General features: G+C 49.7%; 1 protein-coding gene across 1 annotated transcript in view; it reads right to left on the minus strand.

The window, feature by feature from the left end:
• Positions 1-1,967: 1,967 nt before the first annotated feature.
• Positions 1,968-15,862, minus strand: part of ARHGAP39 (Rho GTPase activating protein 39) — a 291,601-nt gene continuing 277,706 nt past the window's right edge. The window contains exons 10-11 of the mRNA XM_077810773.1: positions 6,080-6,249; positions 1,968-2,162 (exon numbers count right to left, since the gene is read on the minus strand). Of these exons, the coding sequence (XP_077666899.1) occupies positions 1,968-2,162; positions 6,080-6,249 (365 nt within the window). The remainder of the gene's footprint in view (positions 2,163-6,079; positions 6,250-15,862) is intronic.

A 15,862-nucleotide genomic window follows, 5' to 3' on the forward strand; every position in this document is an offset into this window, starting at 1 on the left:
GCCGATGCTGCAGAATCCAGCCATGACAGAAAGAAGCCCCGACACGGCCCAGCCTGGATATTGCTACAGTGGAAGGGTTTGGCACGCTGGGTGCTCCCGTGACACCAGCTCCTTGGCAGTCTCCACTCTCCCGACAGCACATCTCTTCCATTGCGCCCGCTTGGCGCCCTGCCCAGAACAACTCTCCTCCGCAGGGCTGATGGAGCTGGGGCCCAGCGAGCCGGGGTCTGACCTGCTGCACGCAGCACCAGCCAGCGCCAGTCTTGTCTGTGTTCATAAACCGAGAAGATGTTGTCTTGGAAATCAGCGATGGAGTTATTGCTGATACCAGGCCCTAGCTGCGCATGGGCCACATGGGCAAAACACCCAGGAAGTTAACTAGCCCTGCCCATACTCAGGAGAGTGAAAGTGGAACTTGAGTGCCACCTTTGATGGTCATTCTTCTATCCCTGACTGATTGTTAAATCCATCGTCTGCAGGTGGCTCTGATGGGACACGCACTCTCTGACTGCACTGTTGCCCTCTTGAGGGCGGGCGGAGATGGCCCACTGCTGAGGGGAGTCAGGAAAAGCCAGGGACAATCCCCTTCTAGAGATGGCAAGGAACGAGCTCAGGTTATGGGTTTGCTGAGATGTAGCCGAACCCTGCGCCAGCTGAGCCTGCCACAACCCAAATGGCAAATGAAGCCCAGCTGCTCCTGGCTGTCCTGCCCTGGAACGGGAGCCCAGGCAGCACGGGAGCCTGAATCGAACGCCAGGACAAAACAGGCTGCAGTCATAGCTTTCTGCCCTGCCCTGAACCTCCCGGTACGGGGTTACATTCAAGGCGCAGAGATCCTGTCTAGAAAGGGCTGGTAGGTCTCAGGGTTTGAGAATTAATCACTGCTGAGTCGACACCCCGCCCTCCCAACACAGACGTGTGATCAGATCTGGGCTTTACAAGCAGCTGATGAAGAGAAGGAAAGGAAGGGGAAGTGACATCACCGGATGCAGGTGGCTCTGGGTCACAGAGATGCCTCACCACGAGCTTTGCCCTGAGAACTTGGAGTTGGTTTTGGCCCCCTCCTTCAGCCATAAAGGGGTCCCTCTTCTCAGCAGGGGGCTGAGCTGATGAGGCCTGCGTGGGGCTTAGACCCCTTCCTACCAAGGGGCTTTATCCTCCCAGATGGATCCATACCCTATTCCACATGAATGTTCCCGCTGGGCATCCCCTAGCTTCCAGGCTGCGTGGGACTGCTGCAAATACCCCCTTGCAGTCCCTGCCTTGAGACTGTCCTACCCACCCTCCCAGCCAGCGCTGGCCCCAGGGCAGGAGCATTGGGAGGCCTTGGTGAGGCTCGCTAACTTATTCTGATCTCCCCCTCCGTCCACACTGCCATCTTAAGCACCACCCCCTCCTGCAGCCACCCCTCTCCCCTAGGAAGCATGTGGCAGCTGCAGCCAGCAGTGGCTGTCCTGGACGTCTGTCTGCGAGACACAGCACTCATTAAAGTGCGGTGGCAAGGCCTAGCATCCCACATCCCCAGAGTGGCTGCAGGCCCAGGATGCCGGGCAGGACTCCCGAGCCTCACCTGCAGGTGGCTGCCACGCCAGGCTAACCCTGCAGGCTGCCCCACGGTGGCTTGGCTGGGGGGATAAGCAGCAACATCTCCAGAGGTCTGGTTCAGGGGAGGGCAGATGTCATTTTGCCAGTAACACTGGCGGGATCCCACCACCACTTCCTGTATGACACTAGAGGGCAAAGGATGATGAGAGATGCTGGGGTGAGAGAGGTGGGACTAGGCCAGCTCATAATGGCTCTGGGGACACGGTGTGACGGGGACAAGAGGCCCTGCCCAGGGCTGCCCAGTGCCTTCCCTTTGTGGTGTCTGGCTCGTACTCGTCGGCTGATTGACCTGGGGTTTAAGGGGGGTTGGGTGGGTTGTGGTCGTCGTCAGATTTGGTTTTGGCTCCTCCCGCAGCTCGCCGCTATAGGACCCCCTCCATGAAGCTGGTGTCCAGGTGCTGGATCAGCACCCGGATGAAGGACATTTCCTTCCGGGTGTTCTCGAAGATGATCCGTGGGTCATCGGACTGGCAGCGCAGACAGTTGGGGGCCATAACCATGGCCAGGTTATTGACGTCCATCTTGGTGACCGCCACGTTAGCTGGCTGCACGAACACCTGGGGAAGAGAGAGAGGTTACAGCATGCGGGGAATGACTCCCCCTCCAGCCGCATCGCCACCGGCTCCTCAGACAGCTCTGGGGCCCGCTCAGAATTACCATCTGAGCTATTAGCACCGCCCAGGTGTCTGCCAGCGTCACAGACCCGGGCCTGGTCTGCTGCCCACCCCTCTGCTTGCCCAGTTCTGGATCTGTTCCTTAATGCCATCTGTTACTATCTGTGCGTCCCAGCAGCCCCTAGAGGCCGTGACTGAGATCAGGGCCCCCAAGTGCCAGGTGCTGCACAGCCCCTGCCTGAGATCGGGGCTCCCATTTTGCCAGGGGCTGCACAAACACTGAGTTCAGAGTCCCCACTGTGCTGGGGCAGCCCAGACCCCCAGACTGAGGCTGCAGCCCCTGTGGTGCCGGGGACTGCACACCCACAAAGTGAGAGACAGTAACCCGGTAAATGCCATTAAGGGGTACAACACTGGGATCGCTAGCGCTAGAGAGAAGCTAGATATTAACTGTGGCTTGTGACAGGAACGGCGACTTTCTCCTTTGTGGTCCATTGTTTTAATTGAATGGTTTATGTCTGACTGTGTTCTACTCCATGGGGGAGGGGGACTACAGCTCCTCCAGGAACTAAAACCCGTGGGAGGTGATCAAGGCAAACCAGCCAGGTTGTGACCCCTCGAGAGGTCCACCCCTCCTGGAGAGGCTCCCTAGACTGGTTCAGACTGGGTTCTCCAGACACCAACAGACAAAGAAAGGTCTTTGGGATAAATAGCCTGAGTTTAAACTGACTCGGGGCCTGCTTTCTGCTCCAGCGAGTGAGCAGGACCTTCTGTCCAAGGGGCACACCATCCTTGGGGAAGGACTTACCCTACTAGGCCTGTGATGGGCTTAACCCCATCACCTGTAAAGCAAAGGAAAGAACCTACTTAGTTATGCTCCGCACCTGGGAGGTGATTAACGAATGACCTGGCCAGAGGCGGTGGAGCTGGGTTATATAAGCAGCTGAGCAGGGTGGTTGAGGGGAAAAGACCCAGGAGAGAGGAGCTCTGGGGAGCTCCCTCTCCATGGGAAGGGCGTGAAGGCAGGTCCAGTCACTGGGATTGGCTGTGGCCAGAGAGCAGAGCTACAGGAGCAGGGTCAGCTCCTGTGGTGGGGCCCTAGAGTGGAGAGAGCCTTAGGTAGGCTCTGCAAGGACCAGGGAATGAGACAGATGCCTACAAGGGGCAGAAGGCCATCAGGGAAAAGGCTGGGGTGGTGGTGGTGGTGAAGGACCTTTGACTTAGAGCTGAACCCCGGAAGGGGACTGAAGTTTTGTCATTTGGCCGGGTGGAGCCACAGGAGACCAAGTAAGAGAGTCCAGAGAAGAGACTGGCTGGGGCTGGTCATTATCGCTGAGAAAGTGGCCTCCAGAGGGGGTGTGATGCAAAGTCCCCTGCAATGCTGTGTCCGAGCAGGAGGGAGTTCCCTCGAGGTAGGGATGCGTGTTGACAGGGCCCCAATGGGTGATCTCTGGTAGGCTTTTTAGCAGGCGTGTAGGTTCTTTGATTGTTTTAACACATTTTCTCTGTAATGCTTTTACCTTAAGAATAAATGTACTTGCTTAGAAGGAGTTGTGGGATAACTCAGCTGCAGGCAACACCTTATAACTGCAGGCAACACACTGTTCATGGCCATTGCAAAGAAAGCAAGGCACAGGCTCTGGGCTGTTTAGCTGGTCTGGTTTGCTGGGGACATTGCAGTGTAACCCAGGGAGCTGTGTAGCCTTAAAACCCCAGTCAGGAGGGAGTGAGATGCGGATCTCTCACCAAGAGAGGTGATGGCTGGGAGCCAGAAGCTTACAGTGGATGCCCTTGGTGGGCCACGGATGGGGAATGCAGGTGTAGTTGCCCTGAAGTGTGACTATTATTATGAGCTGTGGCTCTGTGTGTAGCTTTGTGTCCAGTGTTGGGCCAGGAAGGACAGGAAATGTGTGTCACTGCTATAATGTGATGTACACATGGGGTAACATGGAAGAGTAACAATTAGGGCTGTCCATTAATCGCAGTTAACTCACGTGATTAACTCAAAAAAATTAATCCTGATTAAAAAAATTAATCACAATTAATCGCAATTTTAGTCTCACAGTTAAATAACAGAATACCAATTGAAATTTATTAAATATTTTGGACATTTTTCTACATTTTCAAATATATTTATTTCAGTTACAACAAAGAATACAAAGTGTACACTGCTCACTTTATATTATTTTTATTACAAATATTTGCAATGTAAAAATTATAAACAAAAGAAATAGTATTTTTCAGTTCACCTCATACAAGTACTGTAGTGCAATCTTTTTATTGTGAAAGTGCAATTTACAAATGTAGATTTTTTTTTGTTACATAACTGCACTCAAAAACAAAACAATGTAAAACTTTAGAGCCTACAAGTCCACTAAGTCCTACTTCTTGTTCAGCCAATTGCTAAGACAAACAAGTTTTTTTACATTTATGGGAGATAATTCTGCCCACTTCTTATTTACAGTGTCACCTGAAAGTGAGAACAGACATTCACATGGCACTTTTGTAGCTGGAATTGCAAGTTATTTATATGCCAGATATGCTAAACGTTCGTATTCCCCTTCATGCTTTGGCCACCACTCCAGAGGACATGCTTCCATGCTGATGACACTCATTAAAAAATAATGCATTAATTAAATTTGTGACTGAACTCCTTGGGGGAGAGTTGTATGTCTCCTGCTCTGTGTTTTACCAGCATTCTGCCAGATATTTCATGTTAATAGCAGTCTCAGATGATGTTGTTCCAGCACATGTTCTTCATTTTAAGAATACTTTCACTGTGGATTTCACAAAACGCAAAGAAGGTACCAATGTGAGATTTCTAAAGATAGCTACAGCACTCGACCCAAGATTTAAGAATCTGAAGTGGCTTTCAAAATTTGCTCAGGATGGGGTGTGGAGCATGCTTTCAGAAGTCTTAAAAGAGCAACACTCTGATGCAGAGACTACAGAACCCGAACCACCAAAAAAGAAAATCAACCTTCTGTTGCTGACAGCTGACTCAGATGATGAAAATGAACATGTGTTGGTCTGAACTACTTTGGATCGATATTGAGCAGAACCCGTTATCAGCATGGCTGCATGCCCTCTGGAATGGTGGTTGAAGCATGAAGGGACATATGAATCTTTAGCGCATCTGGTACATAAATATCTTGCAACGCCGGCTACAACAGTGCCATGAAACCATCTGTTCTCACTTTCTAGTGACATTGTAAACAAGAAGCGGGCAGCATTATCTCCTGCAAATGTAAACAAATTTGTTTGTCTGAGTGACTCGCTGAACAAGAAGTAGGACTGAGTGGACTTGTAGGCTTTACGGTTTCACATTGTTTTATTTTTGAATGTACTTATTTTTTGTACGTAATTCTACATTTGTAAGTTCAACTTTCATGATAAAGAGATTGCTCCACAGTACCTGTATTAGGTAAATTGAAAAATCTATTTCTTTTATTTTTACAGTGCAAATATTTATAATAAAAAATAAATATAAAGTAAGCACCGTACACTTTGTATTCTGTGTTGTAACTGAAATCCATATATTTGAAAATGTGGAAAACATCTAAAAATATTTATACAAATAGTATTCTATCACCTTTTAACAGCATGATTAATTGCATGATTACTCGTGATTAATTTTTTTTAATTGCTTGACAGCCCGAGTAACAATATCAGTGAGCTTATCGGTCTTATTTACAGTGGCTGAGTGATACAGTACCAAAACCCCAGAACACAACAAGGGTCAATGCAATAGCGTCCATAAGTGCAGCGAAGCTGGGAGTGAGCTGCGTGACAAGGCAGAGGACTGTATCAACACAGCCACGGGTGAGCCCCCCTGGCTGGAGCCCGCCCCCCTGCCCTACCTGTAGGAAGCGGATGAGGTAGCAGAGCACCGTTTTGTTGATCCTGGGCAAAGAGTGGATGACTGCGATGGCTGCCTCTGGGTTCTCGTAGTGGGTGATGCACTGTTCGTAGAACTCATGGGGAATCAGCGGCTCTTCCAGCTCCCGGTACCAGAGCTTCAGCAACGACGCTGCGGAGAGGAGACAAGTAGCAGAGCTCGTGTTAGGTTAAAAAAGAGAGATGCAGAGCTGAGTGTGCAGGGATGGGGCAGGGTGCTGGGTGGAGTGGGGCAGGGCATGTGGGGGTGTGGGCAGCATGCATGGGGGAGTGCACCAGGCATTGGAAGCCCCGATCCAGCAAAGCTGACTTGGGGCAGCTTTGATGTAGCCAGGGTTCTTAGAGAGTTTGGAATGCCAGCTGCGCCCCTGGGGCAATCCAAGCAGCCTAGTCAGTTTCACTCTCTGCTTCTCCCCCACCTAATCCTACGTGGAGGTCTGTCCCGGCATGGCAGTGCCATCATTTCCATGTCCCCAAGGAGCCAGCATCTTGACATGTGGCAGGCGCTCCCATGCCATGTTGATCTCCGACTGACCTTCCCATCAGAGTCACCAACCTGCCTTGGGATTTCAATTGTTCATCTTTCTAGGTACAGACTTGAAATCTGACCCACTTGTTCCTTATGGGCCCCTGAGTTCAGGTGAGGTGGGGGGAGGAGATGTGGCATTTCTAGGGCCCCTGGTTACGGGGTGAGGCGGGGGAGGGACTGTGGTGTTTCTATCAGATCCCTGAGGAGGACGACAGCTTATCAATGTACAAAGGTCCTTGGAGTTACGGCCATCTGAGGGCACTGGCTCTATCCAATGGATTTCAGCCAAGAAACCTGTGGCAGCTAATGAGTGAGCCCCAGAGCTCACAGCCACCTTGCGCCAATGTGCAGAGGGCCGTCCGCTAGTCGTCCCTGGCATAAACGCAAAGGTCAGGCATGAAGCGACTGGCCCGAGGCTGAAGGGAGCGTGCTTCCATGGGTGCTGTTTTGGTTCGGTTTAGAGTCCTACACTGGGCACCAACTGGCAGGAAGCGTCGCTGCTTAGAGAGCGATCGATGCTGCACACTTGGGAGAGAGCACGTATCCTTAGCCCATTGGGAGAAGGGTTCTGGGGGAAAGCCACTGCCGGGGATCACAGCAAACAGCTCTTCCAGGAATCTAACCGGCCGTTCACCCCAATGCTGCTTATATACTTTGTTGCATTTCACTCCCCTTGGAAACTAGGCGGGTCACCTTCCCTTTGGGGGCCAGATCCTCAAATGGAATTGGCAGGAGTCAGTGAACCTCCCCTGATCGACACCAGATGAGGAGTTGGGCTTCTGCTTCTCACCCACACATTCAAGGCTGTTGGGTTTGTGTGATGGCTCCCTATTAGGGGTCATGAGCAAGAACTGAACCCAGGACTTTTAGCGCTAACTCCAGGAGCCTCTGCCACTTGAGCTAAAGGAGCAAGTCCATTAACAGGTCGCAGATTGCACTCCATATGTTTATGGAAATATGCTTATGAGTGTAAATACAATGTAACTGGAATATGCTTTATGCAAAAGGTCTCTTGTAAGGTATCATTACAAAGCTTATAATCTACTGAGTGTGTTCATCCTATTTGTATGAATGTATCATTCTTGTATCTGAAGCTAGAAATATGAAGTATTACTCTGAGGTCCTACTGTAACTATGCAAAGTGTGGGCCATTAATGGTGGCTTGGAATCTTGATGGCTCCCATTAACTAGGACAATTGGTTGTAAATAGCTCTGTTTACTTGCAAGCCTTTCTGTGTCCCTGATGTCATCTGGTACTGGAATCCATCTTAAACCTGGTCCTTTTCCATTTAGAAGGAGGGGTGGGAACGCAGAGAGAGACAAAGGATTCCCTCCATGTGCCAAAGCTATTAAAGGGGGTGGAACAGAACAAAGGGTCCCAGTCATGTGGAATCCCCTGCTTTTCACCTAAGATGCCTGCTGGAACTAACAAGGTCTGAACCAGGGGAAAGGATTGGGCCCAGACTAGGAAGGAGTCTAGTCTGTGAAAGAAGCTTATTTGAACATCTCTGAGGGTGAGATTTACCTGTATTCAGTTTCTTAATTATTAAGTTAGCCTTGAGTATTTTGATTTATTTTACTTAGTAACTTACTTTATTCTGTCTATGACTACTTGAAACCACTTAAATCCTACTTTTTATACTTAATAAAATCACTTTTGTTTATTAATTAAGCCAGAGTAAGTGATTAATACCTGGGGGAGCAAACAGCTGTGCATATCTCTCTATCAGTGTTACAGAGGGCGGACAATTTATGAGTTTACCCTGTATAAGCTTTAAAAACAGATTTATTTAGGGTTTGGATCCCATTGGGAGCTGGGTGTCTGGGTGCTGGAGACAGGAGCACTTGCTAAGATGTTTTCAGTTACGTTTGCAGCTTTGGGGGCGTGGTTCAGACCCTGGGTCTGTGTTGCAGCAGGCTAGTGTGTCTCGCTCAACAAGACAGGGTTCTGGAGGCCCAAGCTGGCAGAGAAAACAGGCTCAGAGGTAGTCTAAGCACATCAGGTAACAGTCCCAAGGGGGCTCTGTGATCGAACCCGTCACAGCAGTAGTAGGCTCTTATCCAGAACCAAGGGGCTGATTATATTTGTGTTTCCCACCACTGATGGTGAGAGGTTTAAATCCAGTGATATTTAACACCTCACCCCCAGGCCCATTTCTATTCCTGTTTCGCTCTGGCAAGCCCACTGTTTCTATAGAGCATACACTTGGTTTGACAGTGCCAGCCCCTCTTCAGCTCACAGACCCAGACCCTCAGTCATGCATCTGCGCTCAGCCAAGTTAGAGAGAGGAGATGGTTCCCAGAGCACTTGCTGATCAATTTCCTGCAACCAGCCCATTGCAGGGCTAACAATGCAGAGCAGCTTCACTGACTCAGAGCGCAGCAATTACAGCCAAGGCAGGTTTCCTGAGGAATCGCTGCAGCTGCAGGAAAACGTCACCCTGGGCATCCCAGGGAGCAGCAATGCACCAGCCAAAGATGGGCACTGGCACAACCAGGTGGATTCTGTAAGTGGTGTGTATCGATGCACAAAGCCCTGGAACTGGGTCACTGAGAGTGCACAGCCTCAGGCCAAGAGGAAGCTGAATGACAGCCAGAGAACAAGAAGCATCCAGCTTATGAGAGACGCAGGGGAAGGAGACAGGTAGAGCCTCTGTGTCAGGGCTCTGGACTGGTCAGGAGTCATGCAATGAACAAAAGAGGCAGCCGTGGAAAAACCCCATGACTTGACCCCATACAGATGCCATGGGCCAGCCCTAACTGGGGCACCAGCAGCACAGATTCATCCTCCTATGCGGGCACCATGGAGAGGGGCAGCTGTGCTGTGAGGGAGTTTGCTACGTCATCACAGAATGAGGATCAGCCAGGGGCAGGGACCCAAATCCATGGGAACCCAAAACCCGCTCGCACAAAAGCAAATGAGAAAAGATGGTGAATGGAAATCCAGTTTCTATTTTGCTTAAAGGGCTGGAATAATCTCCACTGCCTCCGCTCACCGCTGGGCCGGGCCGGTGCTGGCGTGGGAGACCGCCAAGGAAGTGCACTGGTAAGCACTATTTGGCAGAACAGCCCTTTGGTCAGTGAGATACATGCTCAAAGAGAGTCTGGAATGTGGCATTCTCCTGCCATGGGAAGAGGAACTGTTCAATCACAGAATCATAGAACTGGAAGAGACCTCGAGAGGTCATCTAGTTCAGTCCCCTGCACTCAAGGCAGGACTATTGTCTAGACCATCCCCGACAGGTGTTTGTCCAACCTGCTCTTAAACATCTCCAATGATGGAGATTCCACAGCCTCCAAAGGCAATTTATTCCAATGCTTAACCACCCTGACAGGAAGTTTTTCCTGATGTTCAACCTAACCCTCCCTTGCTGCAATCTGAGCCCATTGCTTCTTGTCCTAGCCTCAGAGGTTAACAAGAACAATTTTTCTCCCTCCTCCTTGTAACAACAATCTTTTATGTACTTGAAAACTGTTCTCATGTCCCCTCTCAGTCTTCTCTTCTCCAGACTAAACAAACCCATTTTTTTCAATCTTCCCTCATAGGTCATGTTTTCTAGACCTTTCATCACTTCTCTGGACTTTCTCCAATTTGTCCACATCTTTTCTGAAATGCGGAGCCCAGAACTGGACACAATACTCCAGTTGAGGCCTAATCAGCGCAGAGTAGAACGGAAGAATTACTTCTTGTGTCTTCCTTACAATACTCCCGCTAATACAGCACAGAATGATGTTTGCTTTTTTTTGCAACAGTGTTACACTGTTGACTCATATGTAGCTTGTGATACACTATGACCCCCAGATCCCTTTCCCCAGTACTCCTTCCTAGGGAGTCATTTCCCATTTTGTATGTGTGCAACTGATTGTTCCTTCCTAAGTGGAGCACTTTGCATATGTCCTTATTGAATTTCATCCTATTTACTTCAGACCATTTCTCTAATTTGTCCAGATCATTTTGAATTTGTCCGCGAACTTTATAAGTGTACTCTCTATGCCATTATATAAATCATTGATGAAGATATTGAACAGAACTAGACCCAGAACTGATCCCTGCAGGACCCCACTCGTTATGCCCTTCCAGCATGACTGTGAACCACTGATAACTACTCTCTGCAAATGGTTTTCCAACCAGTTATGCACCCACCTTATCGTAGCTCCATCTAGATTGTATTTCCCCAGTTTGTTTATGAGGTCATGTGAGACAGTATCAAAAGCCTTACTAAAGTCAAGATACACCACATCTACCATTTTCCCCCATCCACAAGGCTTGTTACCCTGTCAAAGAAAGCTGTCAGCTTGGTTTGACACGATTTGTTCTTGACAAATTCATGCTGACTGTTACTTATCACCTTATTACCTTCTAGGTGTTTGCATATTGATTGCTTAATTATTTGCTCCATTATCTTTCCGGGTACAGAAGTTAAGCTGACTGGTCTGTAATTCCCCGGATTGTCCTTATTTCCCTTTTTATAGATGGGCACTATATTTGCCCTTTTCCAGTCTTCTGGAATGTCTCTGGTCTTCCATGAATTTTCAAAGATAATCGCTAATGGCTCAGATATCTCCTCAGTCAGCTCCTTGAGTATTCTAGGATGCATTTAATCAGGCCCTGGTGATTGAAGACATCTAACTTGTCCAAGTAATTTTTGACTTGTTCTTTCCCTATTTTAGACTCTGATCCTACCTCATTTTCACTGGCATTCACTATGTTAGACATCCAATCACCACCAGTCTTGGTGGAAACCAGAACAAAGAAGTCATTAAACACCCCTGCCATTTCCACATTTTATATTATTGTCTTTGCCCTGTCATTGAGTAATGGCCCCACTCTGTCCTTGGTCTTCCTCTTGCTTATAATGTATTTGTAGACTGTTTTCTTGTTACCCTTTATGTCCCTAGCTAGTTTGATCTCATTTTGTGCCTTGGCCTTTCTAATTTTGTCCCTACATACTTGTGTTATTTGTTTATATTCATCCTTTGTAATTTGACCGAGTTTCCGCTTTTTGTAGGGCTCTTTTTTGAGTTTTAGATCTTTGAAGATCTCCTGGTTAAGCCAATAATAATTTTCTTCTTTCTGAGCTACTCTTTTCTCCCTGGAGAGACAAGCTGTGGGGTTTTTATGGACACAGTTACACACTGGTCCTGCAAACAGATTTAGGATTTACTGGCTAAGCCTACTGGGGGAGAAGGCTGGTTGGAAAAACTGTCACAGAAACCTTCCGCTGTCTGCTCCCCACCTACACTCTCTTCCCTGAGAGGCTGCTCCAAAGGGAACTGGCAGGTAAGTGGGCACTCCACAAATCTGGCACTAGAGGGACCATTGTTTGCTGGGAGTCCATCCAGGTGAATCCTTTATAGACAGGAGTCAGGCTACAGTGAACTAAAGGAGGAAGAATCAACCTGTGCTTAAGGCACAACTGGGAGCCAGAAGACCTGAGTTCTAGCCTGGGATCTGCCACAGCATGAGCAGGTTACTTAGAGCCCAATCCTGCCTTTGCCATGGGCTGAATTCCCACTGGAGGGGAGAAATGCTCCCCCTGCAAAGAGCCTGCAGGCTCAGGTCCTGGCTGGTTGCCGCCTCAGTTTCCCCATTTGTCAAATGATACTGACTAGCTCCCGGCAGCGGGTTCATCCCTGGAAAGGAAGGTGCAATGTATCAATGAAAATGCTGGGCTAGGAGCATGAGACCAGTTTGCTTCAAGGGTAAATTCACTCCAGGACCCTGCATGGCAAGAGAGGAGTTTGGTGTCGTTCTTCATTTGATCTTTACATTAATACCCAGCAACTTATAGGTGCAGCTTCTGACCCACTCTGGGCTGCCTGCTGCTGTGGGATGCTGGTACTGGTGCCACGGCCAGTACCTGACAGGACGGGGGTTACACAAAACAGCAGCCACGGGCAAACTTTGCCAAGTGAGGGCTGCACTGGGAATGTCAGGGCCAGACCCCATGTCACATGAACTGTGCCCAGCAGCACTGTACCCAGGCTCCCATGGCCCCAGGCTGGGGTAATTCTTTGTAGAGACATCTGGAAGACACATTGCCCCCTGGAGGCAGTCATGCTCCCTGGCTTCCGAAAGCCAGCAGCCGAGACACCACGGACTCAGGGCCCCGTAATCACTGCAGCTTACCCGCCACACGGCATCTGCCAGGATGAAATCTCCCTCTCAGTCCCCATCTGACCTTTTCTCAGTGGAGACATGGTGCCAGCATTTGTTCTGTGTGCATGGATGGGCCACCTGATGGCTCAGCAGCCTGCTGATGCAAGTGTGCTGCTCTTTCTCAGCTCTGTGCACTGTGCCCCTAGGTGTTGGCTGAAAAGATGTGTCCGATTCAGTGCGCAGCCTGGGCATGATGGGGCTGTGACAGGATACACGAGCAGGTCATTGTCTGCAGCAGCAGTACACAGCTCTGTGTGGCTGCTATGAACTGAGGTTCACTAGCATGCAAGGAAAGATGGCCCCATCTTGGGCTGCTGGGTGCCATCTCTTATGGGGTGTTCCCATTAAACAACGGGAGAGCTACAATCGGGATCAACGTGTCCTTCCTGCTGGCTGCGCTACACTGTTAAATGAGCAGCCATCAGTCACTACTGACTGGCATCGCCGGAGCCCATTTACTGGCTAGCAGGGAAACGGACGAAAGTGATGTGATTGATTGTTTATGTGGCACTGAGGATAGCGGGTCTAATCTCTCCGGGAGGCAGGCACCAGGCTGGGGTGGCCAGCTAGGGCCTTAATGATCCAAATCAATAGAACCCAGAACAACGCATCCCTTGCTTGCTGCAAAATGCGTCACATCACACACACGCTAGTGCAGTGCCCAAGTTGTGCATGGGGCTGTGCCTTAGAACAACATATTGCAAGTCTAATCTCAAAGCAACAAAAGCCAGGATGATAGCCACCAAGACGGAATCGCAAAGCACTTCCTGCACCATTGAAATGCAGCCAGCTCTGGGGTGGAACATGACGGCTGTTAAGAACATTAATCAATGCCATCCAGCATTTCAGGGCAGGAAGTGAAAGAGAATCCTGCACCCAAATGGCAGGGAGGATGTAGGAAGCAGAATGGAATGAAACAATTTGGAATTTGGCCAGGATGGCAGGGTTCACATTCTAGCTCATGTGAAAATGGTCTTTAGTGAGTACAGAAACGCAGTCTTCATTGTCATACAAACGAACTAAGGCAATGATAGCATTTGCTCTTCAATAGACAGAACACCTTTTAAACATAAATCTCTTTGGAACTCTCTAGATAGGCTTTTGTAGCTATAACATGGTGAGCCGGTGTGACAACTTCTTCTGTGCTGAAGGAGCAAATACACGGAGCTACTTTCTCCAGGACCCTCTGTGCAGCTGGGAGTCAAGAGAAGTAGCTACAAGCAATGTGGGAAGGCTGCCTCCAAGGGACTGAAATAAAAACCAAGGAAACAAAGGATTCCCAGATGACTCCCCTTACCCCACCCAGAGAAAGCCCAGGCATTGCAGGAAGCTATATTTATGACTCAGTAGGGGTCACTCTCCCGTCTTAGTCAGTACAGGCCCCACTGCCCCAGCACAACGCAAGGGGTGCTGTGGTACGGAGAGGTGTGCGTGACTTAGTGTGTGTGTGTGTGTGTGTGTGTGTGTAGGTGCTGTCCACTTGTGCTCATTTGGCATCCCAGGGCATTGTTCACTAGAGTCATTCGTCCCGGTTCGTGCGAACTCTCCCCCGGCAGTGTCAGCTGCACACGGGGTTCTTCACTTTCCCTCCTACACACCGTGTGTAGCCTTTTCTGATAAGGAATGTGCTGCCACGCTCAGCCCAGAGGTGGCTGCGTTTCAGTGCTATAAGCAGACTCCGTGCACTGCTCACGATTCCCTCTGGGGTTGGCACACCTTGCGTCTGTCCTACGGAAGCCAGTGTTGTGCAGTCAGTCAGCTCTGGGGAGGGTCCAACATCATGCAGCTGCCTGCTTCTGAGCAGGAGACCTGTGCATGTCGGACAAGCCCCAATCCCTCCACAGAGGTGCCTTTGCTTCCCATCAAGGTTCTGTCCCCAAAACAATCCCTGACGGTGACAGCCCGGCAGCGGGGCAGGAGTCCCCCCAACGTAACTATTGCTCTGTTCCCCCAGGGGGAGGCCTGACTCCGGAGCGGGCAGACAGCAGGCTCAACGCCTAGGCACCTCTTGCATCTATCTGACAGAAACTCTGCTTCGAGGAACCTCTCTTCCACCGGGTTTAGGCAGCCCCAGGCTCCCTGCCAGCCCCACTGCAATAAAAATAAATACGATCTGGGTTAGACCCACAGACTAACATGGAGCGCTACCAGAGGTGACAAGAGGTGAAACCATGACCCTGATCTCTTGTGTTTGTTACAGATCTGGTAGCACTTCTTACAGCTTAGGGCACGACCCTGGTGTCTTGGACAAATTCTAATGTAGGTGACCGTAACGCGCCTCCCTAGATCATCTTCTGCGTTTTCACTTAGACACCGTATTCTTCACTTCCTGTCCTGAAGTGTTATGCAGCCTTGCTGTGAGCTGCTGTGCTCCACCCCAGAGGTGGCTGCACTCCAGTGCTGACTGAAATGATTGCCACGTGACCTGTATTGTACCCCCCAAGAGGGATGTGAGGCAGCAATAGATAAAGTGCTTTGAGATCCTGAGGTGGAAGATTCCATAGGAATTAATCCATGATTATTAATTATTATTAATAACGTACCTGGCTCATTCTACAGTTCTGGCATGTGGACAGACCTCAGCAATGTCCATTCCCCCCACCTACCACAGCTTCACAAAGAATTCAGGAAGCAATAAAAATGCTACCAGAGATGTCAGTTCGCTATATTAAAAACTCCCCAACATCCAGTGTCATTAGGCACCGTCTGGAGATGGAAACGTGCCTCCGGGAACAGTAACTTGCCATAGCCTCAGAGCTGGCCTTTCCAGGCCGCAGCTACACAGTGCGGGCAGGTTATCAGGATGCAGGAGAGAACAGGGCGTCCCATCTAGCAGGATGTGGGAGTGCAACTGGACTGCGGTTTGGAGCCTGGCAGATGATTCCTGGCTGCTGACAGTGGATTGATAGTGCGACTGACAGGAAACGCTGGGAGCGGAATCAGGATGTGGGAATAATAAGGAAAATGAGCAGACATCCCTGTAGTTACAGCAAGGGCTGCAGGGAATCCAGGGATGGAGTAAGCGGCTTAGCCAGCAGCCCCACGTAGCTCTGAAAG

Source organism: Eretmochelys imbricata, chromosome 2 (genome assembly GCF_965152235.1).
Source record: "Eretmochelys imbricata isolate rEreImb1 chromosome 2, rEreImb1.hap1, whole genome shotgun sequence".
In the NCBI taxonomy this organism is placed as follows: Eukaryota; Metazoa; Chordata; order Testudines; family Cheloniidae; genus Eretmochelys; species Eretmochelys imbricata.